Source organism: Brassica napus, chromosome A2 (genome assembly GCF_020379485.1).
Source record: "Brassica napus cultivar Da-Ae chromosome A2, Da-Ae, whole genome shotgun sequence".
NCBI classification, from domain to species: Eukaryota; Viridiplantae; Streptophyta; class Magnoliopsida; order Brassicales; family Brassicaceae; genus Brassica; species Brassica napus.
In genome coordinates this window covers 29,065,510-29,092,012 of record NC_063435.1, presented here as the reverse complement: position 1 = coordinate 29,092,012, position 26,503 = coordinate 29,065,510, and the positions used below count along the sequence as shown (strand labels likewise).

The following is a 26,503-nucleotide window of genomic DNA, read 5'->3' as shown; positions in this document are numbered from 1 at the left end:
TCCAGTTATGTTTATCAGCCTTTGTAATATTATTTATTCCATTTAAGTTACTGATAAAATATTATTTGATCAGCGGATGATCGATCAAGTAAACATAAAAAATACTTTCTCATGTTTTGATGATCGAATTTTATGTATTCCATTCAGTGATTTGAACGGATTGGGATTGGGTTGATTATAAATTTATTTGAAACAAACCATTAGTTGTCTTATCTGCTCAATATAATTCCAAAAAGTAATGCTTATCTATAACTACTATAGTACATTCTCAAGCCTTAGATTATAGGATAGATTATATACGTAAATTCAATTGATTTTTTTTGTAAAATAATATATTTGATTTTCTTTTGTATATAGTCAACCCGCGCAATAGCGCGGACAAATATCTAGTACTTCCTAAATTGGTGGACTAATCACTATAAAATTATTATTCTCTAGAAAAATGCAGACAACAAAGGTTCCGAACCTCTTTCATCTTTATCATATGTTATAAAGATTGCATTATTTATTAAAAAAGTATTTTTTTATTTTTGAATTTTTTCTCAAAATCTATGTGTTAACTCCTATGAAAATATTGAATTTTTCGTTAAATGCTCTATACACTGAAGCCTATGATCTTTAGTGTTGTTTAAAACTTTCAAACACATTCTATATTTGTATTAATTTATATTAAACTCTCTTTTATAGTATATGAAAATTGTTTTAATTTTTTGTCAATTAATTTAGTAAAACTTCATAAGACTCCCTAAATTGGTGGACTAATCATTATAAAATCTCTATTTTCTAAAGAAACGAACACAACAAAAGTTCCAAACCTCTTTGACATTCATCATATTATAGTGAAAGATGCAACTATGCATTAAAATAATATTTTCATATTTTTGAATTTTTCTTAAAATCTATGTGTTAATCCCCCTACGAAAATATTATTTTTCGGTAAATTGTCTATATATTGAAGCCTATGATCTTTACTGTTGTTTTATAAATTCTAAACACATTCTACATTTGTATTAATTTATATTAAACTCTATTTCATGGTACATGGGCATCGCTTTAATTATTTTGTCAATTAATTTAGTAAAACTTCATAATACTCCCTAAATTGGTGGACTAACCACTATAAAATCGCTATTTTCTAGAGAAATGGAGACAACAAAAGTTCCAAACCTCTTTGAACTTCATCGTATGTTAGTGAAGGATACAACTATGTATTAAAACAGTACTAGATTTTGACCCGCGCTTAGAAAGCGCGGGTTTATTTTTGAAATTAAATACATTTTTCTTATATAAGAGATAATGTATAGGTTTGAGTACATTTACCCGAGTACACTGAACCGTACCAAACTGAGAAAAAACTCAAAATTAAGCTGAATTTCATAAATAATCGAGCATAGAAAAAATATAAACCAAAGTAAGGACCAAATGAATACTTAAAATTTTAAAATACAAATTATATACCTATTAAACATAACTAAACCATTAAAAGTTTATACTATTAATAGAATTATATGTGGTAATGATCACATTTGAATAATCTATCATATATTCATATGGATTTATTGTTAGAGCAATTATATAATAGATTATGAGAAAATAATAAATGGATTCATTTAAATTATGTAAAGTATTTATATAGTTAGAGAAATATAAGTTAAGACCAAATAAATAGTTAAGTCTAATGAAATGGTCCAACAACCTTGTTTAAGTAGATTTTTTAGGAGTGATTCCCTTTTAATAGTATAGATTTTCATTTTTTGAATTTTTCTCAAAATCTATGTGTTAACTAACCCTTACGAAAATATTAAATTTTTCGGTAAATTTTCTATATACTGAAGCCTATGATCTTTAGTGTTGTTTTAAAACTTCTAAACACATTCTACGTTTGTATTAATGTATATTAAACTCTCTTTCATGGTACATGAGCATCGTTTTAATTTTTTGTCAATTAATTTAGTAAAACTTCATAATACTTCCTAAATTGGTGGACTAAGCAATATAAAATCGTTATTCTCTAGAAAATGGAGACAACAAAAGTTCCAAACCTCTTTCATCTTCATCATATGTTATGAAGAATGCAACTATTCATTAAAACAATATTTTATATTTTTGATTTTTTCTCAAAATCTATGTGTTAACAACCCCTATGAAAATATTTATTTTTTCGGTAAATGTTCTATATACTGAAGGCTATGATCTTTAGTGTTGTTTTAAAACTTCTAAACACATTCTACATTTGTATTAATGTATATTAAACTTTCTTTCATGGTACATGAGAATCGTTTTATTTTTTGTCATTTAATTTAGTAAAACTTCATAATACTCCCTAAATTGGTTGACTAACCACTATAAAATTGCTATTTTCTAGAAAAACAGAGACAACAAAAGTTTTAAACCTCTTTTACTGTCATCATATGTTAGTGAATGATGCAATTATGCATTAAAACAGTATTTTCACTTTTTTGAATTTTTTTACAAAATCTATGTGTTAACCCCCTACGAAAATATTAAATTTTTCGAAAAATGCTCTTTATACTGAAGCCTATGATCTTTAGTGTTGTTTTTAAATTTCTAAACACATTCTACATTTGTATTGGTGTATATTGAACTCTATTTCATGGTACATGAGAAGCGTTTAAATTTTTTTGTCAATTAATTTAGTAAAACTTCATTATACTCTCTAATTGGTGGACTAACCACTATAAAATCGCTATTCTCTAGAAAAACGGAGACAACAAAGGTTCCAAACCTCTTTTACCTTCATCATATGTTAGTGTAGGATGCAACTATGCATTAAAATATTATTTTTATATTTTTGAATTTTTTTCAAATTCTATGTGTTAACCCTACGAAGATATTGAGTTTTTCAGTAAATGTTCTATATACTGAAGCCTATGATCTTTAGTGTTATTTTAAAATTTATAAATAAATTCTACGTTTGTATTAATGTTTAATAAATTCTCTTTCATGGTAAATGAACATCGTTTTAATTTTTTGTCAATTAATTTAGTAAAACTACATAATATTCCCTAAATTGGTGGATTAACCACTATAAAATCGATACTTTCTAGAGAAACGGAGACAACAAAAGTTTCAAAATTCTTTGACATTCATCATATGTTAGTGAAAGATGCAACTATGCTTTAAAACAATATTTTTATATTTTTGAATTTTTTTCAAAATCTATGTGTTATATACCTCCACTATAATATATCTTACATATTACTTAATTTTATACAGATAAATGAAAGATCAGCATTAAACCCCATTACAAATATATCATATAAAACATAGTTGCTAATTAATATCCAAAGTAAATGTATGTATATATTAACATGATTTTTTTGCCATCGTCAACTAAATAAAATTAAAGCAATTTCGAAGTAGTAGGTACCAATTGAAAATCGAATAATACTCTTTATATAAATATACCATTAATTTGGTATAGAAGAATTGATTTAGTAGACGTTGACAATTGTTTTTTGAAAAATCGTGCAGATCACCAAATCGAACAGGCAAGATTCTCATAAAGGCAGTTGAAAATTATATTTGTTAATTTTCCTCTGATTTTCCTAAATACGCGTTTTGAGGAGTTATATAAGTCAAAGCGTACATCTCAAGAAACAAAAAAAAAGACCCAACGTTCCAAAGAGAAGAAAAGAATGGGTTACAAAGTTGCTAGAGCATCGGAGTATCTTGCCATCACCGGTGGTGGTATCCAAGACATCAAGCTTGCCAAGAAGTCTTGGGTGTTTCCATGGCAATCCTGCACCGTCTTCGACGTTTCTCCGGTCAACTACACGTTCGAGGTCCAGGCCATGAGTTCCGAGAAGCTCCCTTTTGTCATCCCCGCCGTTTTCACCATCGGTCCTCGCGTCGATGACCCTCACGCTCTCTTGTTGTACGCCATGCTTATGTCTCAGCATGATAAGCACTCGAACCACGTCAACGAGCTTGTTCAGGGTGTTATTGAAGGAGAGACTCGTGTTCTTGTTGCCTCCATGACCATGGAAGAAGTCTTCAAAGGTAATATACTCCCTTTTTCAGAAATTTAAATGTTTATAAAAAAACTTTGTTTCAAAAACAGTTTTAAACTTTAAATAAAAAACTTTTTTCAAAAATACATGGTTCATGTTTCTAGAAGGTTTTTTTTTAGGGCAAATCTCCAAAATAGCACATTTCTAAGTTTATATCACAAAAATAGCACTCAAAAACTAAAATGACCAAAATAACATTTTATCTTTTGAAAAATTTAAATTTTTTTATTTTTCAAAATTTGAAATCTTATCCCCAAAACCCCACTTCTCAACTCTAAACCCTAAAACCTAAACTCTAAACCATAAACCCTAAATTCTAAACCCTAAACCCCACCTTTTGAGTGCTATTTTGTGACTTTTGACATTGAGTGCTAGTTTGGGAACAAAAACTTGATTTAGTGGTATTTTGGTTTTTTTCTCTTTTTTTTATTCTTTAATAATGATAAATTTGAAGTTTTAATTTACTTATTAAAACACTTTTGGTGAGCAATTATAGGAAATTAGTAATCACAAAACTATATTTATTATCAAAATTCAATATATTTTTAATATGCGTAAAAACATAAAATCATATATCTTAGAAATAGTGAGAGTAAATACTAGTGTTTGAGCTTGTTAGATTAGATACGTACTAGGTTTTTTTCCGGTAACACTTTTATCACAATCAAATTTTTGATTAATTGTAGGAACAAAGGAGTTCAAGAAGGAAGTATTTGAGAAGGTCCAACTTGAGCTAAACCAGTTTGGTCTTGTTATCTACAACGCCAATGTTAAGCAGCTCGTCGACGTGCCTGGACATGAGTACTTCTCTTACTTGGGTCAGAAGACACAGATGGAAGCAGCTAACCAAGCCAAGATCGATGTAGCAGAAGCAAAGATGAAAGGAGAAGTCGGTGCCAAAGAACGTACCGGACTCACCATCCAGAATGCAGCAAAGATTGACGCTGAGTCAAAGATCATCTCCACTCAGAGGCTAGGAGAAGGGACAAAGGAAGAGATCAAGGTGAAGAGTGAGGTCCAAGTGTTTCAGAATGAGAAGGCGGCTCTTGTTGCTCAGGCTGATGCAGCACTTGCGATTCAAAAGGCTGCTTTGACCAAAAGCTCTCGTGTGGCTGAGGTTGAAGCTGCCAAGGCAGTTGCTATGAGGGAAGCTGAGCTTCAAACTCAAGTTGAGAAAATGAATGCTTTGACTCGGACAGAGAAGCTCAAAGCTGAGTTCCTTAGCAAAGCCACTGTTGAATATGAGACTAAGGTAATGCATCGATTCAAAGTCTCAGATAACATAAACATTTTTAGGTTAATTTTAATTCTAAAAATCCACAATCTTAGAGGTCATGTGACATATGTATAATAAATCTCTAAAATTTAGAGTTTAAGGAGAATGTTTTATCCGGCTATGTCCAAAACCGACCCTAGACCTTTGCTTTAATTTTCTCTCCTCTCAGATCATGACATTTTTATTGTTGTTATTATGACAGGTGCAAGAAGCAAACTGGGAGCTATACGACAAGCAAAAGAAAGCAGAAGCTGTTTTGTACGAGAAGCAGAAGCAAGCCGAGGCGACTAAAGCTGCAGCTGATGCAGCCTTCTATGCTAAACAGAAAGAGGCAGAGGGACTTGTCTCCATGGCCAATGCTCAAGGGACTTATATCAAGACTCTTCTTGGTGCAGTTGACAACAACTACTCAGCAATGAGAGACTTCTTGATGATCAACAATGGGATTTATCAAGATATCGCCAAGACCAATGCTATGGCCATCAGGGACTTACAGCCTAAGATAAGCGTGTGGAACCAAGGTGGTGCTGGTGTTGATCAGGGGATGAGTAGTGGTGGTATGAAGGATATTGCTGGACTCTACAAGATGTTGCCACCTGTTCTTGATACGGTTTATGAGCAGACCGGAATGCAGCCACCGGCTTGGATTGGTACACTACGTGGTGCTGAGTCCAGACAGTAACTTCAGGTTCAACAACACAGCGGTTGAGAGTTTCAAGAGTGTTTTCTTTTTTCTTTATTTTATGCTTTTGGATGATATCTTTTATGGTTGTGAACTTGGAAGTCAAGTCAGCGTTTGTAGATAACCTCAATTTCATCTCACAATTGCAAGCCGTGACTGACAAATATGGTTTTTAATTGTTTCTTTTTCTGTTGCTCAAAAAAAAATGTGTTTCTTTTTCTTTGACTATCGAAAATTTGACTTTAATCAAAGTGCTTATTGTTGACAAAAAAAAATCAAAGTGCTTATTATTTTATTTATATGTAGTATCAATTATTGAAGTTGTATATATTGAATATTGGCTAGTGGATAAAACTGCGATGGTAGGTACAATAGAATATTCTTTACTAGGATGGGCCCGCCCTACGGGTGGGATATACTTTACTTCTAATTTAGATTATTATTTTTTTCTATGATTTTGTCGTTGGCGTTTTAGATTTGCATTTGTAAAAAATGTATATGTTAATGATTTTTGTCTTTTAGAAAATTTTATGTGAGGAGGAATTATACGTGATAAAATATGTTTTGATTGTTTACAATAGTTGTTTGTCCAAAAAAAAACAATAGTTGTTTCTATATTAATGAGAAGGTATTTTGTTGGAATTTCTAACATTTCAAGTTCTTCACCGTTCTCAGAGTTGTAGTTGGTTTTATACTTTCTTCCGCCTGGTGTCATCATCGTGACGGAGACTTGAGATCCTGAATTTCTATTATCTCTCCCATGAAAACATGTGCGTACAGTGAATAAATATAATAAGGAAGACATGACATTCCAATATTGTAATTTTTATGCTGGAGTTCGATTTATTATCTATACGAACATAAACCAGAAGAAAATATATCTTAATTCATTTTCTGACTCAAAAGACAAATTATTAAGAAAGAACAATAAAGATATCTAAAGAGGTAGAAAACTAAATTTGCCAAATTTGAATTTGAAGAATAGTAAAGAATGAACCTTGATGAGCAGGTCAAAAATGGCCAAAAGCTAAATCAAGAAACATTTGTTGTAAAACTTCATATAGAGAGTTTCATATACAACTTTAAAAATATTGTATTATTATTCTTTACAAAGATTCTGTGATATATATTACATAACTTTTTTCTATCTATATAAATTTTTCTAATATTTTATCCATTCAATTCTTATTTAGTTATTATAATTTTTCAAATGCAATTTTTTATAAAGAAATAATTTATTTTTCACTAAATTATAGATGTGTAAATTTTTTTTTATTTGTTCGTACAAATCGTATCAAATATCCAAAATGAAAACATATTTTATTAGATGGTGTCAAAGCAACTTGAATTGTAAAATTGTAATCTAGGCAAATTATGAATATTAAACTCATAAATATGGATGTCCTCGCATTGAATCTTATATAAGAGAGACGAAGTTAAAAGTGTGACCAATGTCATCTTTCTACTATAAACATTGTTAGAAATTTGTGTTTGTTATTTAAACAAAAAAATATAAGGTTTTAATGGCAGAATTACATTGGAATTCTTTTTTTTTATAATACCACTCAATTCAGAAACAACATGAGGCTTGAATTCGATTTCAAAATGGAATTTCAAGTCAATACTCTGAAAGTTTAAAAAAAATATCAAAAACCAACAAAGACAAAATTTAATGCATACATGGCAGCATATAATATTCCAAAATCAGCATTATTCAAATCACCATGGAGGACAAACCAAAAGTTTAAGCAATTGTTAGATACATGTTAGTGACTATAACATAACAACAATGGCGATGTACAGAGAACACAAACCTAAAGGTCTAATGCCAAAATAAACAAACAACAATAACAGTGAGTTTTAACACAATCCAAAAAATATCAACTCACAGTTTTGATATAACTCAAAAGAAACTTGGTAATAATCGTAATCCTCCTCAGAAGCTGCAAGTTTCTGCTTCTTCCACTTGTAAGCAGCTTCAAGAATCTTGAGATTTGTTGTCTGCGATTCTTCTGGATATAGGTAATCAATGTATTCTTCATACCTGCCAAAGATTCCAACAAAATGTTCACATTAAGCCTTCGATCATCAAAATCGAAAGATATCAAACTTGAAAAATGATATATGAATTGCAAAATGTACTCTGTAGACCCATCTTCTCTAGTGGTTGTTTTTTTTCTTCTTGGGATTCTTCGGGAGATTAGATTGTACCACACTCACATCCTCGAGATTACCAAAGTTGGTCTACATGTTAAGCCAGTCTTCCAATAGTGTAGCTCATTCTTCTTTCAACTCTGGTGCAGAGTCTTTGTAGTAGCTGTTGGCTCTCTCGAAAAGAGCTGAGCAGAAGAAAGAATATAGAGAGAAAAAAAGCAGTTAATATATATCTCAAGGTTATAATCAAAATTCATATAACATGTAGTTTTAAAACTACCTCAGGCACGTCTGATGCACTCTTTTTTTAGTTCAATAGCAACTATTTCTTCTTGGTCTTCCTCTTCCTTGTCTTCTTCTTGATCCGCAGCATAAGCTTCAAACTTTGCAAAACTAACCTACACCGCCACACCTTGTAATGCTTTGTGTGGTCCTATAGTCGCTCATATAAAGCTCACGTCCTCTCTGATTCTCCTTCTGATATCTCAAAACCTATATACGTCTGCCACAAAAATAAAATAAAATTTCAATGATCCAAGCAATTCAAAGTCTGAGAAATATTTTACTTTTTTGAATCTATTGGACTGAATATTTTACCTTCCATAGCAGTTAGGGCATGTCAAGTGCTGACTGAGAGATTGCAAGCTCAAAGATAGTTCTAGCTAGTTCAGTCTCAGCAAGAGACCTCTCTAGCTCAGCGTATTTGCTCCAAGCATACCGTATTTTGCTTTCCTCTGTAAACTTCCTGCAACAATCCACCACAAAGCACATGTGCAACTCTGTTGTCCTTCACTGTACTCCACTCCACAACAGTAGCAAAACTCATGCCCACACATACAAAGAACACAAAGAGATATCTCAACATTGATATAAGAAACCACAAAGCCAAACACTATATAGATATGAAACGTTCTATGGGTGTATGTCTTACCGGCAAGTCATGGTTGCAGCCTTGAGAAATTAAAATCATTACACGACATTGCTGACACCGTCTCCGCCTCTTCTACCTAGCCAAGCGATGCAATATGATATCAGCTTGATATATTTTATGAGCCTGAAGAATCTGAAACTCTTCACTGCTCATAGATTCACGTCAAGGAACATTACGGTCCACACACGCAAACCACTCACAGAATGGACACTTCACACAACATATATTCTCTGTCTGACTACAACAGCTATTCTCTGTCTGACCACGGTCCACACACGCAAACCTTAAAGCTTGGTCAAGATCATATAAAGGATCAAGCTTTAGAACAAACCCATTTTATTGAAACGAAAAGAAAACAAAGAAAGTCTAGAACAGTTGTAAAAAGACAGTCTAGAACACACCTGCTGCTTAGATAGCTTCTTCAAAATTTTCTCCTTAATATAAAGTAGTACACAATACTTCTTCGTTTGCAGAAACATATGACCATGGAAACACAAAGTGATTAAAGCATTCATCCTTTTATCTAATCACTCGTCAAATCACAAATCAAGCACCATTCAAAATGAAATAAAAGCAATGGTTCCAGGTTCTCTTGTTGCACTAAGAACAAAACAAAATTTTCATTGAAACATCAATTTTACAAATCTAAATGTGAGTTAGAAACAAAACTCACAGAGATAGAACCTAACCCAAGAAGCGCATAAATTACAATCAGGTCGTGATCTATGGAACTGAGACATGAAGGAAACAGGTATAAGATTGACGCCTTCGGTTAAGTTTTCGTGACGCTTTGGAGATTCATCTGCAATCGAAATCAAATTTAGTCAAAGGCAAGAAACAAAAAGGTGAAGCAGGTCGAATCAGATGTCAAATAAACCATCACCTAAGAGGGATAATTTGGAGACGCATCGGTGAAGCCAGAGACGCAACGGCAGATGAGCCATATGCATATGATTCGTCGTCCATCGAAGCCTCTTCTCCTCCTCTGCTTATGAATACAGCCGTTTCCACGTTCTTCGTCGCAGCCGTAGGGTTGGATGAGACCAAGATGTTAAATTTTAATGAAACGCTGCTGTTTTCCTGTTGGACACGTGTCAAAAAACCATGAACTGAATTATCTATGTGGACACTCTAGGAGAGAAGGAAACCCTTCTTTATAGCCAAACCCTTGGGAAACCATGGGCTAACTGTATTTAATGGTATTAAGCTTTGTTTACTAGAGTAATCACTTAAAAATTGGACTTGTTGATTGATGGGTTGAACCGGGCCCTTGCAATAGTGCAACATATGGGCGACTCACGAAAGCCCAAATAGCAGGCTATTTTAGAGAGCTTTCACCCTAAAAAAATAGAGTTAATATCGTGTGGGCCGATGACCCACATATCAGATATTAAACTGATAAGAACAGATACTACACTTGATCTTAGCCAAAAGGCCGAGAAAGGTATGAATTGGAAGTTAGACAAGGCCTCTTATTTATACTCATCAGGATATGACCACCTTCCTTCTAGCTAAGCGATATGGGACAAAAACATAACATAGTTGTTTACTTTGCAACCGCCTATAGGCTATTCCGGACCTTTTACTTATTTCGTTTCTGTTTGCATTGATTACAGATATAAGTAAAACCCAGAAGAAACTTTGAGCTTGGCTTTTAAAATCGAAGTTCAATGAGATCTATGTGCACTGAGGAGGGTCATAGGTGATGGGTTTTAGAATGCAAGCTCTGGGAATCTGATAAGCAATAACACTGTCTCATCCTGTGCGTTTCTTTCATCATGATGCGATGTTCAAAGCAAACGTGGTTCTAGTCTGTAAATCTTCACAACATGTAATCTATGTCTTCCACTTTGATTGATGACTTTAATCAGTAAGTAGCACGGGGAGAGGTTTAGACCCACGGCTTTACGTGGAATCAGTCACAATATCTGTTTTCATCAGAAAAAAAAAGATAGTGTTGACAGTGGGATTTGAACCCACGCCCTTTCGGACCAGAACCTTAATCTGGCGCCTTAGACCAACTCGGCCATATCAACTTTGGTGTTATCTTGAAGTCGAAAATAATGTAAAAACAAAAATGAATCTATATTAGTACTACAATACTACTCAACAGGAGTTTAGTATACATCTATTGAATCTATCCCTGGATCTTTCAGGTATCTGTTGAGTTTAAGACTTGACGAGGATGGTTGTGTTAAACTAAGTGCGACTGTTAAATGGCACACACATTCAGTAAACACGACTTATCTTTTTATATAAATGCATTGTAGTATGTATCACAATATTGAAAAGTTACCAATCTCTAAAGAAAGAAAGCTACATTAGTTATAGAATTGTAAGATAACAGTAAACAGCACATAAACTTGATTAACGCTGCTGCTTTCGCAGGAATGTATGTAAAAAGGTGTCACTCCCATTTCTCATTTCTTACTTCATTATTATAAATAAGTGAAACACATCTCCTCATTGTCTCTGACTCACTGTTACGAAATAGCGTCAAGCTTTAACGCAGCAGTTGAAGCAGCTGAAGATTCCTCTCCTCGTCTGTTCCAAAGTCACATATACATGATATGTACACGTAAGATTAAGAGTGTCGTATCCCCAAAAGGGAACTATACTCTATGTCAGTTCACATGGTAGGTACAAGAAATAAAAGCCACATCTTTCTCATAAAGGGTTATGCTTTACTTTGATTGAAAGAAACCATCCATCACAACAACTATATTACTTTGATTTAAATGAACTCTCACCTTATTATCATTCTGGATGAATAAAAAATATAATCCTTACCCATATTGTATTCCTTTGATGTGATTCTCCAACAATATAAACTCAATCATACCCAATACAACTCCATATCTAATAAAACCTCAAAATCTAATTTATGAAGTTTGGTGTGGTATTAATATAATGTGTAATAAATACCATCAAGCAACTGACTATACCAAACACTGAAGGACCACAGTTACCAAATTGCCAGAACTAGCCATTTCATAATCTAACCAACCAAAGAAGTCAAGGCCCACATCAAATGAATACACATAGCTAGAGTCTACAAACACAATCATCCATTTCATAGACAAAAACTCAGTCAGAACCTAACAAAAAATGTGAAGTTTTATAGAAAAAGGTAAAACCAGAACAAACAATGTGTGACTCAAAATCTAACCATACAAAGCTACAGAGTTAGATTTCCCAACCTAACCAAATTAAAACACCCTACCTACCGGTTTCATGACAATCAATATCATCCAGATCATATACATTAACATCAAGAAAACTGAATGTTAAAATTGAAAATTAAAGTAAGAGCACATGATCAACTAACAAGAACAAACAGTGCATAACCAAAATAAGTGCTACAAAGTTAGATTCCATAACCTAACAATGGGACAAAGCATTCAGAACACACAATCAGTCATTCAACTAAAGATAGTCATATAACTTAAAAAGAAGCAAGTGGTCTTACAGATGGAGGATGTCGCTGGTGGTGAGGGAACTCATTGTTGGTTATGTTGTTGTCACTGTGGACAGTTGTGAGCTTAGCCTTAGTTTTATCAACCGAAGTAGGTTGATTGTGAAATGGGTTAATGAAGTCTTGTTCATTGCCAAGACTGGCTCGAGAAGGATCTCTCTTGTGCTGTTTCCTCATCTCTCTGATCTTGGAGAAATCCATTGAGTAATCAGGAACTGGTCCTCCTTTCTGATCCCAGTCTCCAAACTGTGGTACTGATAGCCATGGCGAGTTCTTGTTCTGTCAACAAAAAATCTCCACATATTCAAGAACTTTGGTTTTGAGGTAAACAAAAGAAAACCTCCTAAGATCAATTGAGATTGCGATATTTAAGACACGCAAAACATGGTTTAACTCAACAAAGATTCATGATATCGATCTATCAGAGACTAGTTCAAAAACATAAGGGTTTAGACAAGAAAAGAGAAGATGGGTTTGAGAGATTTAAACCTCCTTTTGATCTTCCATATGATCAAAGCTGTAGAGAGAAGAGAGCCTTTCTTGTTATTTTAAAGAAGATGATATTTGGAGCAAGAAAGATGGTAAATAAAGAGAAATATATAAAGCTGATAAAGGAAGGTATGCAAAACTTTAATACAGCAAAATCACAGCGCGATTGAGTGGTAACGACTACAATGTTACACCAACATATCAAATATTTTCTTTCTGTACTTTCTTGTCGAAAAAGGTAAGCTTAAATTATCATAAGGCCATTCACTGGGACACGCACAAATTTACTTGGTCTATATTAGATTGGAAGGCTGGCAAAATAATTATCAAATCTAATCTGATATTTAAAAATATATATTAAGCAAATTAGTATCAAAACTCGATTTTTGGTGTTTCGTATTTTTTTTTCTCTTCCTAGAGAACTAGTGATTTACACATACTCCACTACTTGAAAAAAAAAATCTGATCACATGACAGAAAAGAAAAGCCACAAGTACAAAAATCAAACATTAGCCGACTATTTATCAATCTGTGTCCATTCAATAATACAAAAGTCTTGAACTAGTTTATAAATTAAGGACTTAGTTTGGTCAGATATAATCATGGAGGCGATTAACATAACTTAGTGTTTGATGTTGAATGTTGTCAGCTGATTGCATGATATATAAATATATAGATGTCGAATGTTTTTAATTGATCGCATCATATCCTTTATCTCAAAATAGTAAAATTATTCAAATTTTCTAACGTTCTGGAAATTATATAGTAATACTAATACCCTTTGAAGACAAGAAACATTGGTGGCTTAATGGCATCCACAGAGCAGCTTACGTTGTTTGGTGCTGTAGTTGGACAAGTGGCAGATCATGAGAAGTGTGAATTGTTCAAAGGAGTGATGTGAACCACAAAGAGGTAACTTCACCGGATTACGCAATACGCAGTGTTATCTTCAACCATCTTCTCTCACAACCACATACAATATTTTTCTTGTTATTTCTTTGTTGTTGTTGTGACTTTTGTATTATTGACATACTTTTGTTATCTTCTATTGAATTTATATCGATGATAATGATGTATATTTAAAATTTACTAAGAAATACTAATTTCATTCTAAAATAGAATTTAGAATAAAAAAGCTCAAACCCAACTCTATTTTATACTTTATAATAGAATAAAATATAAGTTTATTATATTTATTGAGTAATTCATTTTTTGTGTATTTATCACTCTCACCATAAAATAGAATACTATTGAAGTGTAATTTAAATCTGTTATACAGTTAATATTTTAGAGTAGAAAATAGAATTATTCTATTTAAAAAAAATAATGAGATAGTCTTAGGATGCTAAATCTTTTTAATTATAGGTTTTGCTATATATTTTCTATTAGTTTTTTTGACAACATTAATTTTATATTTATGATAATGATATGTATATTTGGAATATATAGAAAGAAAAAGGAACAAAAGAAATACGCAAACCAAAAACAAACCACACAAAATAAATCTAATTAAACGAATACAATAAAATAAAATATCTCTTGGCTCACACAGAACCATTTAGATAGAAGAAACCTCTTATCAAACCACACTCTCTCTCTCTCGCTCGCCCAGAGAGTTTCTTCCTCTGCTCCATCTCGATTCAGTAGAGCAAGATTCTCTCCCGAGATCCAAACTTTCAATCATGGGTTTATCCACGAACCTCCACACCATCAACCTCCGCTCCACTCTCTTCCCCGGCGGCCTCCGCCCATCTCCAAACTTCATCAAAGTCTCCTCCTTTCCAACCCCTAGGCGCGAAACCTCCGCCACAATCAGATCATCCCAACTCTCCACAATCGCCCCCGTAAAAGAGCAACAAAACGACGTCGAATCACTCTTCTCCACCCCAACGTCCCAACAAGACTCCGACCGCAAACGAAACAACGGAAAAAACTCCTCCTCCGGCGTCTCCTCCGGCGTCAAGCTCGAGAACATAAGCAAAACCTACAAAGGCCTAACCGTCCTCAAAGACGTCTCCTGGGAGGTGAAGCGCGGCGAGAAAGTAGGCTTGGTCGGCGTCAACGGCGCGGGCAAAACGACGCAGCTTCGAATCATAACGGGCCAAGAGGAGCCCGACTCGGGCCACGTGATCAAGGCCCGGCCCAATATGAAAGTGGCCTTTTTGAGCCAGGAGTTCGAGGTGTCTATGAGCAGGACGGTTAAGGAGGAGTTCATGAGCGCCTTCAAGGAGGAGATGGAGGTTGCTGATAAGCTCGAGAGAGTTCAGAAGGCTATCGAGGGTTCGGTTGATGATTTGGAGCTCATGGGGAGGTTGCTTGATGAGTTTGATTTGCTGCAGAGGAGGGCTCAGGCTGTGAGTTTGGATAGTGTTGATGCTAAGATTAGTAAGCTGATGCCGGAGCTGGGGTTTGCGGCGGAGGATGCTGATAGGCTTGTGGCTTCGTTTAGTGGTGGGTGGCAGATGAGGATGTCGCTTGGGAAGATTCTGCTTCAGGTATGAGCATACATAATAGTCACACAGTGGAAGAAGGTTTATGTTTACGAGCTTGGGTAGATTGTGTGTAGGCCTGGGGCATTTTGGGTATTCGTTCGGTTCTAGAGATATAGGATCCGTTCGAATTTTGGTTCAGTTATTTCGGTTTTCGGTTGTAACAAAGTTGGGAACCGGTTAATATCCAGAATTTAGTTTCTGGTTCCGGTTTTTCGGTTTAAAAATAAGAAATTTTGGATTTTAAGAAGTAAATTTCAGTTTCTTTCGGGTTTTCGGGAAAAAAATTTCGGAGTAAATATTTGATTGAATTCAGACTCCCAACTGGAAGCTAATGTGCATTTTGGGTATCGGTTCGGTCTATTTTGGTTTTGTATCCGTTCGGTGCATTTTGGGTATCGGTTCGGTCTATTTTGGTTTTGTTTTCTTCGGTATGGATATTTAGGAAACTTGGTTTCAGTTTGGTTATTTTGGTTTTTGGTTCGGATTGGGTGACAAAGTTGGAAACCAGCTAATATCCAAAATTTGGTTTCGGTTCCGGTTTTTCGGCTAATTCGGCTTTAAAATCAGAAATTCACATTATTCGGATTAATAAATATCAGATTTTAGATTAAATATTCATGTATGAAATGAATGATTATTGAATTCAAACTCTCAACTAGAAGCTAATGCATATTGTGTGTGTTTCAATGAGTAGGATCCTGATTTGCTGCTACTCGATGAACCTACAAACCATTTGGATCTCGACACCATCGAATGGCTTGAAGGCTATTTGCAAAAGCAAGAGGTTCCCATGGTCATCATCTCACACGACAGAGCCTTCCTCGATCAGCTCTGCACCAAAATCGTCGAAACCGAGATGGGTGTCTCCAGGACATTCGAAGGCAACTACTCGCAGTACGTCATCTCCAAAGCAGAGTGGATAGAAACTCAGAACGCAGCTTGGGAGAAGCAGCAGAAAGAGATCGAATCAACTAAGGACTTAATCGCTAGGCTCGGTGCTGGTGCAAACTCTGGCCGTGCTTCCACTGCAGAAAAGGTTAGCAAGCAAGCAAAGCTGATCATTGCCGTGATTAGCAAGTTTGTGCTTATGTTTCCCTCTTTTTTTGGTGATAGAAACTAGAGAAGCTGCAAGAGCAGGAGCTTATAGAGAAGCCTTTCCAGAGGAAGCAGATGAAGATCAGGTTTCCGGAGCGTGGGACTAGTGGGAGATCTGTAGTCACGGTTAAGAACGTTGATTTTGGTTTTGAGGATAAGATGCTGTTCAAGAAGGCGAATCTAGCGATAGAGAGAGGAGAGAAGATTGCTATCATTGGCCCCAACGGGTGTGGCAAAAGCACGTTGCTGAAGCTTATAATGGGTTTAGAGAAGCCAACCAAAGGTGAAGTTATACTTGGAGAGCACAATGTATTACCAAACTACTTTGAACAGAACCAGGTTTGTTTTCACTTAAACAAATAAAGATTAGGTTTGTTAGTTTCTTTCTTGACATGGTTTTGTTTTTTTTTTTTGGTTAGGCTGAGGTTCTTGATTTGGATAAGACAGTTCTTGAAACGGTTTGTGAAGCTGCGGAAGACTGGAGAAGTGATGATGTAAAAGGTCTTCTAGGACGGTGCAACTTCAAAGCAGACATGCTTGATCGGAAAGTCTCTCTTTTGAGCGGTGGCGAGAAAGCGCGTCTTGCTTTCTGCAAATTCATGGTGACGCCTTCGAATGTGCTTGTTTTGGATGAACCGACCAATCACTTGGACATTCCTTCTAAAGAGATGCTCGAGGAAGCGATAAACGAGTACCAAGGCACAGTTATTGCAGTCTCACACGACCGGTACTTCATCAAACAGATTGTTAACAGAGTGATAGAAGTTGAAGATGGTTGTTTGGAAGATTACGCCGGAGACTACAATGTAAGAAAGAGTCCCCCACATCTCTTACTTTTGTTTGAATGTTGTCTTATTGAATGTGTGGATATTCTCTCTGTTGGGGCAGTATTACTTGGAGAAGAACCTGGAAGCTAGAGCAAAGGCGGTGGAGAGAGAAGCGGAGCTAGAAGAGAAAGCACCGAAAGTGAAGGCGAAGTCAAAGATGTCAAAAGCAGAGAAAGAAGCGAGGAAGAAGCAGAAGATGCAGGCGTTTCAACAGGCGAAACAGAAGTCAAAGGCCAGCAAGAACTCCAAGAGATGGAACTGAAACACTGAAAGGAGTCTGAGAGAGATATATATTCTTATAAGAAACAGTCTTCTTTACATGTTTATTTTGTGGATTCAGTTTGTATAGTTAGTTATACTTTTTTTCAGTTTAAGGAACGATTAAGAAACTTAACTGTCTCAGATTTTGGATTAGAGGACTGATCACTACACATTATCCGGAAGGAAGAACTCTGCCAAACCGAAAAAGCTGAATTAGTCTTTTTATGTAATGTTTAAACTTATTAAACCGTCTTTTAATGTAATGTTTTAACTTTTAACTAATTAAAAGGCAGAGAGATACGCAGGAACCTTTCAAACCTAACAGTGTGTGTTTGTTCTGCTTCTCTTGATGCTAGAAACATGGCACCACTAGCAGGTGGTGTTGTTGTAGGAAGTAGTTCACAAAACAGCCGAGAAATTAAGTTACCAAACAAACCTCACATGATGAAATGTAATATTAGCGCCATACGTACGTTGATACTTTTCAAGCCCGATAAGCCTAATATTAATGGGCTTTATTCTATTTTCTGCATGTTTAAGACTTTTTATACATCATGTTTTTAATTCGTTACTTTTAAAATTGACTCATACACTTTTCTGAAATTCCCAAAAAAAATTCATTGTTTCGTTCATACTTCCAATAATTATTTAATTTCATACTACCCACTGTAGGTAGCTGCAATAAGAAATTCAATGGATACAATGAATTTAAATGTATAGTTAAACAAATTTACTATAAGTTTCTTTTGTGAAATCAAATATGAATGACAATGTCCTAATTGTTTTGTGAAGTAATATACACTAGGATAAGACCCGCGCCTTGCGCGGGGATTAAGTTATTATTTTTATTATATTTTGGAAAATGAAACAATAGTTTGGCTTCATTTGGATTAGGGGTGTTCAATCCGGATATCGGATTAGTTTCGGTTCGGTTCGGTTTTTTCGGTATTTCGGTTAGTAAAATATAATTACTATTCTAAATCCATATTTGTTTTGACTTTAGTCTTTCACATACTTTTGAAAGATTTCAGCTGGACGACTAAATTGATCAGCTAATCTTGTTGCTTTAAATCATTAGTATTTATATATATATATATATATATATATATATATATATATATATATATATATATTATTTAGTTTGAATATTTATTAAATAAAAATTCATATGTGCTATATTTTATGATCATTTGTAACTTATTATAACAAAAAAAATAATCTATTGATCACAAAATTTTCAGAGTGGGAATCTTCAAATTTCTAATAATATATAGACGTTTTGAAAAATTCAAAATATAACATATAAGAAAAAATATAAATATTTTTATTATATATTTAATGTAATTTTTAATATCTTTCAATAATATAAAATTTAAAAAAAAAGAACTAAGATACGAAAATTGTTATCAAATATTTATTATTCATAATAATTAATTTTCATATATACGTTAATCATATTAGGTAATTTCGTAGCTTCTAATTAAGGAAAGTGCAAAAAAAAATTTGGTAGATTATTTAACAATTCGATAGTTAGTTTAATAAAAAATATAATGTAAGTTAAGATGGACCAACCTATTTTTCTAAGAATAGTATATTTTATATAGTCCTTTATTAAATGAGAATTTATAATCATACAATTCTATGACCATTCATATCGTTTTATAACTGAATATTTAAATCATCGATAACAAAATTTTCAATGTGAAATCTTTAATAAGTTTATAATTTATAAATGTTTTTGAAAATTCATTGAAAGTTTTAATATTAAAATATTTATGTAATCTTATGGTATATAGTTTAATCTATATATATATGTTTTATTATTAAATGATATTTTTTACTCATATGGTTTTAAAATCATGTGTATCTTCTTATAATATTAAATAAAAGTTCATATTAATACAATTTTATGATCATTTATAACTTATTATGACAAAAAATAATCTATTGATCACAAAAATTTCAGAGTGAGGATCTTCAAATTTCTAATAATTTATAGACGTTTTGAAAAATTCAAAATATAACATATAAGAAAAAAATATAAATGTATTTATTATATATTTAATGATTTTTTAATATCTTTTAATAATATAAAATTTAAAAAATAACTAAGATACACAAAATTGTTATCAAATATTTATTATTCATAATAATTAATTTTCACATATATGTTAATCATATTAGATAATTTCGTAGCTTTTATTTAAGGAAAGTGCAAAACATTTTTTGGTACATTATTTATCAATTCGATAGTTAGTTTAATAAAAAGTGTAATATAAGTTAAGATAGATCAACCTATTTTTCTAAGAATAGTATATTTTATATAGTTATTTATTAAATAAGAATTTATAATCATACGGTTCTATGATCATTCATATCGTTTTATAAAAAAATATTTAAATCATCGATAACAAAATTTTCAATATGAAATCTTTAATAAGTTTATAATTTATAAATGTTCTTGAAAATTCATTGAAAGTTTTAATATTAAAATATTTATGTTATCTTATGGTATATAGTGTTTAATCTATTATATATTTATTTTATTATTAAATGATATTTTTTACTCATATGGTTTTAAAATCATGTGTATCTTCTTATAATAAAAATGTTAAACCATTGATCATTAATTTTTAACATAATAATTTTAATAGTTTTAGTCATTTATTGTCGTTTTTAAAAATTCAAAATATAACATATACGAAAAAATCTAAATTTTACTTTTATAGCTAATTTGATTGTTTTATTTATTTTAAAAATATAAAATCAAACAAAAAATGATGGAGGAGATATAAATTGTTATCAAATCTTTATTATTTAAATCATTAATTGTCATATATATATTAGTCATTTATGGTAATTCCGTAGGTTTTATTTAAGGAAAGAAAATATCATATCATATAGTTTGACCAACTTATGTATCTAACAACATATAAAAATCGAATGTGGACCTACTTATTTTTCAATTGAATGTAATTGACTACCTAATTGAGTGCCACCTATGCATTGGGGCCTCTTTTAATTAATACAAAATTGAGGTTACATCTTTTCAAATGTTCCTCAATTAATATATAAGGGATAAGCATATGTCTTCAAATTGTTTTAATTTTTAACACATGTACTACTCAAATGACGTATCAATTTCAAACTTATTTAACCATCACTCCTATTCCCACTACCAGCAAAGTGAAATGTTTATCTACATGGCTCATTCGTGTTTCATTCAACAACTTTTCGATTATGAACTCATCCCTTCTGCTAAAACAATATCCATTTGACTTAGCTTATTGGGCTAAGGTCATCTATTGAAAGATACATATTTTGTTCTAGCTTTTTTTTTTCACGATTTCCTCTTATTTTCTGCACAAAATTTGCATATGCTTTTCTTATGAATTATTTATTTTTCATTTACATATAACCCTTAAAGAAACCTCAAAATTAAACATTTTAATTATGTAAAATTAAATTAATATATATACCATATTACTTAAGATTTTATTTTTTCAAAACTTATTAACATATTACAAATTATAAAAATGCATGATCTCCAACGAAAATCATGTTATTGGTTCATACGCAATTTATTTCAATCATTGCTTGTCGGACCCAAATAGTTAATCGGACTTTAGCAACTAGACAATGATAAGTGTAAGAAGGTTTGAGACATGCAGACGAGAGCGATTAAAACTGCAACCATCTTCATGAATTTGGCAGCCGCTTGCCTTCTGATTGTCCTTGGCATAATCATTATGTCTATGTCGTTCAGAACACAGAACATGTTCATGTTGTGTTGGTGGGTTTCTAATAGTGGTTGCAGATTTGGGTCTCTCCTACTTCTATGTAGCTCCCGTCAGAAAGACATTCAAGATAGTAGGATTTGATCTCACAGGTACAGCTGCCACAGCAGCACACCCATCCGGTTTAGGACGGTGACTTTACCACCTAGACAATGACTTTAGCTCACAAAACTCGGTGTTGTGACATGGATGTCAGAGTGTGTAGTCAAAGCTATCCAATCTCTCTCCTTTTGCTCTCTTATGAGCTTTCTTAGCTATGAGTGTAACATTAGGTGTTCCAGGCATTTTAGCTGCACTTGGTTTAGCTTACAACACCATTCTTATTGAACTCACCAGAAGTTGGTATTGAAACCATTTTGCAACTAGAGAATCAGACAATCTTATAAACAAAATTTGATGAGGCCATGAGAGGGTGGTTTGTTAAAAGATAAACTATGGCGATAGAAATAGAGAAGTGAGGAACATGATTTGAATGTCTAACTTAACAATAATAACTCTTAAGTAAGTTAGCTCCACAAGCATCACTCTCTTATGTTAGTATGTGTCGTTCAGACATGATGATGATTCGTTTGTACTTAAGCATGTAAACGGAGAAACGTCAAACAGAAAAATAAACTCAATCTCCTTTGTTGTCCGGTGAAAACTGGGAATTAACAATAACATGATAGGACAACGATGGAGAGTTACACTCTCCATCCCCTCTCAACCACCGCCGCTTCTTCACCACTCTCTTATCTCTCTCCGCCGTTCATCTTCAAGATTATTATCACTTGCTCACCCTTCGATCTCTCTCTACACCTCATCCTCAACCGTCCGATCACTCTCCATCTCCTCTCCTCGAGTCACTCTAAGCGCCACCGCCCCGTCCTCGCCGGAGAAACAGAGCAATCCTCAAAAGAATAGAAAAACTATTCACTAGTTCTCTTTATGGCTGAGGACAAAAGATCTTTCTTCTTTGCTGACATACTACAAAGTTTGAACTCTTAGTTCGCAGTTTCTTCTGACTCAAGGAATCAACCCATGGTACATTATTTCAATTCTTTCTCATGAAAAAGATGTGCCGTAGAGAATAAGATCAACCAACAGACTTTCTTTCTCTCTTTTCCTCTAATAACAACAGAGAAGAGAGAAGAGAACCTAAACTCCCCAAACAAGAAAAACCACAAAATGCCCTTAATCCAAGAGCAAAGAAGAGGACATAGAAGAGGAAGGAAGGGCTGTTAAGTAAATTTCATGGAGAGTACAAGATAGAGAGGGCTGTCTAAGGACTGTATGCTTGTGTGGTAATGGTTTGGTTTGAAGATTTTAGAAGGGTCCATGTGGATCAGACACATCTTTAGGCCTAAACAAATAATTCCAAAATGAAGTAGACACATCTTTTCACCATCTAAGTAAGTTTATAAACCCTTTTATACACACTTCCAAAAAATATATATATAGGAATTGGTAATCTTCCATTTTTAATATAAATAACAAAAAAGAAGGAAAGAGCTTAATTAATCAATTTTTACAAATTTAGCAATTTGCCAAAATAGCTTGTTACACAACCCTACTTACCTTGTTACACAAGATCGTACATAAAACCTAGCTTCTTTCTCCCAAACCACCTTACAATTAATTACACCGCTTCTCACGGAGTTGCATGCAGCTGGCGTATCAATGTCTATGCAAGGCCCTATAGTCCCCACAGACAGTAACACAAGCATCTCTTACTTTTTGCAAGTATAATCTGAATCTCTATGTCTTATTGAATGTGTGGATTCTCTCTGGCAGTATTTACTTGGAGAAGAAATCACCAAAAGTGAAGGCGAAGTTAAAGATTGATGTCAAAAGCAGAGAAAGAAGGAGGAAGAAGCAGAAGATGCAGGCGTTTCAACAGGGTAAACAGAAGTCAAAGGCCAGCAAGAACTCCGAGAGTCGCAACATATTTTATTCTGGATTCAGTTTGTATAAATATACTTTTTTCAGATAAGGAACGATTAAGAAACTTAACTGCCTCAGAATTGGATTAGAGGTTGATCACTTGTAGGCAGATTCAATACTAGCTAGTAGTTAGCTGGGCACATTTATCCGGAACTGAGGAACCGAACAGAAAAAATCGAAACATAGCACCAAAAACTGACACGATTAGTTTTTTTAATGTAATAATGTTTAACTAATTAAAAGTCAGATTAGCTTCAAAAGTCAATGTAGGTGTTAACGCAAGAACCGTTCAAAACCAAAATGTGTTTGTTCTGCTTCTCTTGATGCTAGAAACATGGCACCAACTCTCTCTCTCTCTTTCTCTCTTCTATCATTTCCTTTTGACCCCTTTCTTGCTTTCTCTGAACATATAGACATGAAGGAATCAAGAAGAATCAGATTTTGTTTCTCATTCTTATTCTTCATCTTGATCATCTCTTGGGGGATTTCACCAGTATCTTCAGATGAGGGTGTCGCCAGGAAAGAAGAGAATCCGTCTTCGCTTTTAAAGATCATATGTGGGATTTTTGGCAAGAAGTTTCCACCAAGTTCTTGGGAATTGATTCAAAGCGCAATGCAGAAGATCCAGATGAAGCTTTACCCTCCAAATCTTGAGTAAACAAACAAACAAACAACCATTCATATACTATAGTATCTATAGTCATGGTTGATCTTAATGCTCATGTGTGTTGCTTTGTTGTGATAGTTTCAGAAGCAACAGCGACAAAAACAACAAGGACAGAGAAGGAGGAGAAGATAAAGGAGAGAAAGTGAAAGAGGCGGCGACAAGGAGCCTTGAAGTAAGCAAAGAAGCTATTGAAGAGTCTGCAAAACTAGCAGGTGGTGTTGTAGGAGAAGTAGTTCACAAAACAGCTGAGAAAGTCACCAAACAAAGCTCACATGATGAAATGTAATCACTGATAATGTTAGTAAACAATTCAGATTCAAATACCATTTGCCATTTCAAAAGGAACCAATCATAGCGTTAAATGTAGACAGGCTTTGGCGGAAGAAGAACTAAATGAAACGACTTCCTTTTCTGTTTAACTTGCTAAAATGTAGAAGATCACATCGGTTCGGTTTTATTTACCGGGTTATAACAAACCGGATCCTAATCAAACCGGTTAAACCAAATCCGTTATAGTCCGTAGTTATGTTATTGTTAACCGTAATCGTTGACCTCGCTGGCGCGTAAAAGTTGTTACCGCAGATAGGCTTTTCAACCGAGGTAAAATTTTGTCATCTGGTTTTATATTCCACACACGCGTTTAGTATATATGCTTAGTCTATGCTAATTACAGAAATAATATTGGTTTACTCTTTTTAAGCTAATAAATGTTTAAATCAATGAAAATATTAGCCGTAGACCTCAACTAATAAAGATTATTCACAAACTCTAATAGATTAATCTGAGTTTCAGTCCACACTTCCTTGTTATTTTCAAATATACATATACTACCCAAGTGAAAATCGAGTTAATGCAATCATGTGATTTTTTTCTTAAAACTTTCACTACCAGAAGAGATCACTTACGTACCACGGTTACATATAATTCATAGAATATATACTTGGTTTGATTTGTATCCGTGAATAACACCCACATGAGAAAACTCATTAAGGGCCTATTCCAAACCTATTTTAGCATTTATAAACACAACACTGCAAATTAAAAACAATATATACATTGATATTTTGATAACCACAAGATGTTTCATAACCATTCACATCATTAAAACATTCAGAACCAACCAATACACAGCGAAAATTTTAATGATTAGATATCTAATAATCTCAACATGGTGGAAATGTTTGGATAGATTGAAGAAGAGAGTGTTGCTTCCAATTATCATGATCAAAAACCATGTCACTGTAATAGACGTGTGATGGACTCTCATGGTTATGGACTCCTTCATAGGTTGTAATCACATAAGCTGCATTTTCACCATCTCTCTCTACCCTCTTCTTCACCATGCAACCTTCACTTGAGCATTTGTAGTAGTTCCTGTAGACATAATCACATTCATTTATTCACCGTCTATTAGTTTTGATTACTTTTACAAGTATCCACTATTAAACTATATAACCGAAGGGTCTTTAATTGATCTCCAAATTATGTATCCAAGATACAAATTGGAGATTTGTTTTGTTTCTCCTAAGATATATGAGTCAAGATAAGATCTTTATGATGAATGATTATGATTGCACATGGATTAGTCAATCCACCACTAACCAATCAGAAGGCTATGTATATATAAACAAGACATGTATACACAAGGATGCATATGGAATCTGTATTTTAATACAAGTGGTTTGGTAAATAATATAGGACCATTAGACAGTATTCAAATCACTATATGATCTAGCTAGTGGTTATCTATAAACCTTAGAAGAATTACAAGACGGTGACAGAAAATGCTCAAACAACGATATGATCATTTTAAAACAATTAATTAAGATAATATAAATCAACAACTAAATCAAATGGTATTTATTTCTAATTAAATGATTACCTCTTGTTAGTGTTGTTCTTGACAGATTTCTTCCCATACTTCCTCCACTTATAACCATCATCCATCACATCAATCTTTGATCTCGTTCTAATAGCAACTCGATGGCCCATCTCCTTCGTCTCTCCATCTTTACTTCCCCTATTTTTGCAATCGAGACTACTAAAAATAAACCATATATATTAATATATTTGGTTAAAAATCTAGCTTACAAATATAACTAAAACTCACGTTGATTCCTTTTTCCTCAACGTCGTAAATGCGCTGCCGGATCCCCCGCTTTCGCCGGTAACGATGGTTGTCGGAGATGAAGTTTCCTCCTGGATTAAACCATTGCTGCCTCCTTCACCAACACTGAACATCAAATTGGAAAAATCATAATTATCCATGACAGAATAAATAGAGTTTTCATCGGATAAGAACGTGAAATTAGGGCTAGGGCTTTGAGAGGGATTCATTCTTTTTTTTTAACAATAGAAACAATAAAGGAGAGAGAGAGTGCAGGTAAAGAAGGCTAGACA

At 33.5% G+C, this 26,503-nt stretch overlaps 5 protein-coding genes, 1 long non-coding RNA gene and 2 other non-coding genes across 27 annotated transcripts; 3 read left to right on the top strand and 5 right to left on the bottom strand.

Annotated features, from left to right (window-relative positions):
- Window positions 1-3,598: 3,598 nt before the first annotated feature.
- Window positions 3,599-6,176, top strand: LOC106382889 (flotillin-like protein 3). Its single transcript, XM_013822973.3, has 3 exons — window positions 3,599-4,023; window positions 4,721-5,286; window positions 5,513-6,176. The coding sequence occupies exons 1-3, from the start codon at window positions 3,660-3,662 to the stop codon at window positions 5,990-5,992; spliced, it is 1,410 nt and encodes a 469-aa protein (XP_013678427.1). The 5' UTR covers window positions 3,599-3,659; the 3' UTR covers window positions 5,993-6,176.
- Window positions 6,177-7,686: 1,510 nt separating this feature from the next.
- LOC106382890 lies at window positions 7,687-10,117 on the bottom strand. Of its 18 annotated transcripts, none has more exons than XR_007325058.1 (8): window positions 9,961-9,975; window positions 9,751-9,879; window positions 9,479-9,538; window positions 9,278-9,367; window positions 8,744-9,153; window positions 8,427-8,648; window positions 8,135-8,331; window positions 7,687-8,036 (listed from the first exon to the last, which is right to left on the bottom strand). It is a non-coding gene; the product is annotated as an uncharacterized LOC106382890 (long non-coding RNA). The 18 variants fall into 18 exon arrangements; XR_007325048.1 differs by having other exon boundaries at window positions 9,278-9,360; XR_007325055.1 differs by having other exon boundaries at window positions 9,767-9,879.
- Window positions 10,118-10,329: 212 nt separating this feature from the next.
- On the bottom strand, window positions 10,330-10,525 carry LOC125589665. Its single transcript, XR_007325839.1, has one exon. It is a non-coding gene; the product is annotated as a U2 spliceosomal RNA (small nuclear RNA).
- Window positions 10,526-11,032: 507 nt separating this feature from the next.
- TRNAL-AAG lies at window positions 11,033-11,113 on the bottom strand. The gene has a single exon. It is a non-coding gene; the product is annotated as a tRNA-Leu (tRNA).
- A 192-nt stretch (window positions 11,114-11,305) lies between these two features.
- Window positions 11,306-13,527, bottom strand: BNAA02G34430D. The gene is made up of 3 exons (XM_013822974.3): window positions 13,042-13,527; window positions 12,547-12,831; window positions 11,306-11,621 (listed from the first exon to the last, which is right to left on the bottom strand). Exons 1-3 carry the CDS (start codon window positions 13,057-13,059, stop codon window positions 11,574-11,576), a joined length of 351 nt encoding a protein of 116 aa, XP_013678428.1. The 5' UTR covers window positions 13,060-13,527; the 3' UTR covers window positions 11,306-11,573.
- Window positions 13,528-14,589: 1,062 nt separating this feature from the next.
- Window positions 14,590-17,844, top strand: LOC106382893 (ABC transporter F family member 5). The gene is made up of 5 exons (XM_013822975.3): window positions 14,590-15,536; window positions 16,228-16,569; window positions 16,647-16,967; window positions 17,048-17,434; window positions 17,517-17,844. The coding sequence occupies exons 1-5, from the start codon at window positions 14,724-14,726 to the stop codon at window positions 17,715-17,717; spliced, it is 2,064 nt and encodes a 687-aa protein (XP_013678429.1). The 5' UTR covers window positions 14,590-14,723; the 3' UTR covers window positions 17,718-17,844.
- A 5,950-nt stretch (window positions 17,845-23,794) lies between these two features.
- Window positions 23,795-24,963, top strand: LOC106380180. The gene is made up of 2 exons (XM_022709535.2): window positions 23,795-24,090; window positions 24,182-24,963. Exons 1-2 carry the CDS (start codon window positions 23,852-23,854, stop codon window positions 24,387-24,389), a joined length of 447 nt encoding a protein of 148 aa, XP_022565256.1. The 5' UTR covers window positions 23,795-23,851; the 3' UTR covers window positions 24,390-24,963.
- Window positions 24,964-25,141: 178 nt separating this feature from the next.
- LOC125588848 (probable WRKY transcription factor 51) lies at window positions 25,142-26,503 on the bottom strand. Of its 3 annotated transcripts, none has more exons than XM_048760735.1 (3): window positions 26,214-26,503; window positions 25,986-26,141; window positions 25,142-25,477 (listed from the first exon to the last, which is right to left on the bottom strand). In XM_048760735.1, exons 1-3 carry the CDS (start codon window positions 26,438-26,440, stop codon window positions 25,267-25,269), a joined length of 594 nt encoding a protein of 197 aa, XP_048616692.1. In that variant the 5' UTR covers window positions 26,441-26,503; the 3' UTR covers window positions 25,142-25,266. The 3 variants fall into 3 exon arrangements, with proteins under 3 accessions (XP_048616692.1, XP_048616689.1, XP_048616683.1); XM_048760732.1 differs by having other exon boundaries at window positions 25,986-26,123; window positions 26,214-26,502; XM_048760726.1 differs by having other exon boundaries at window positions 25,986-26,144; window positions 26,214-26,501.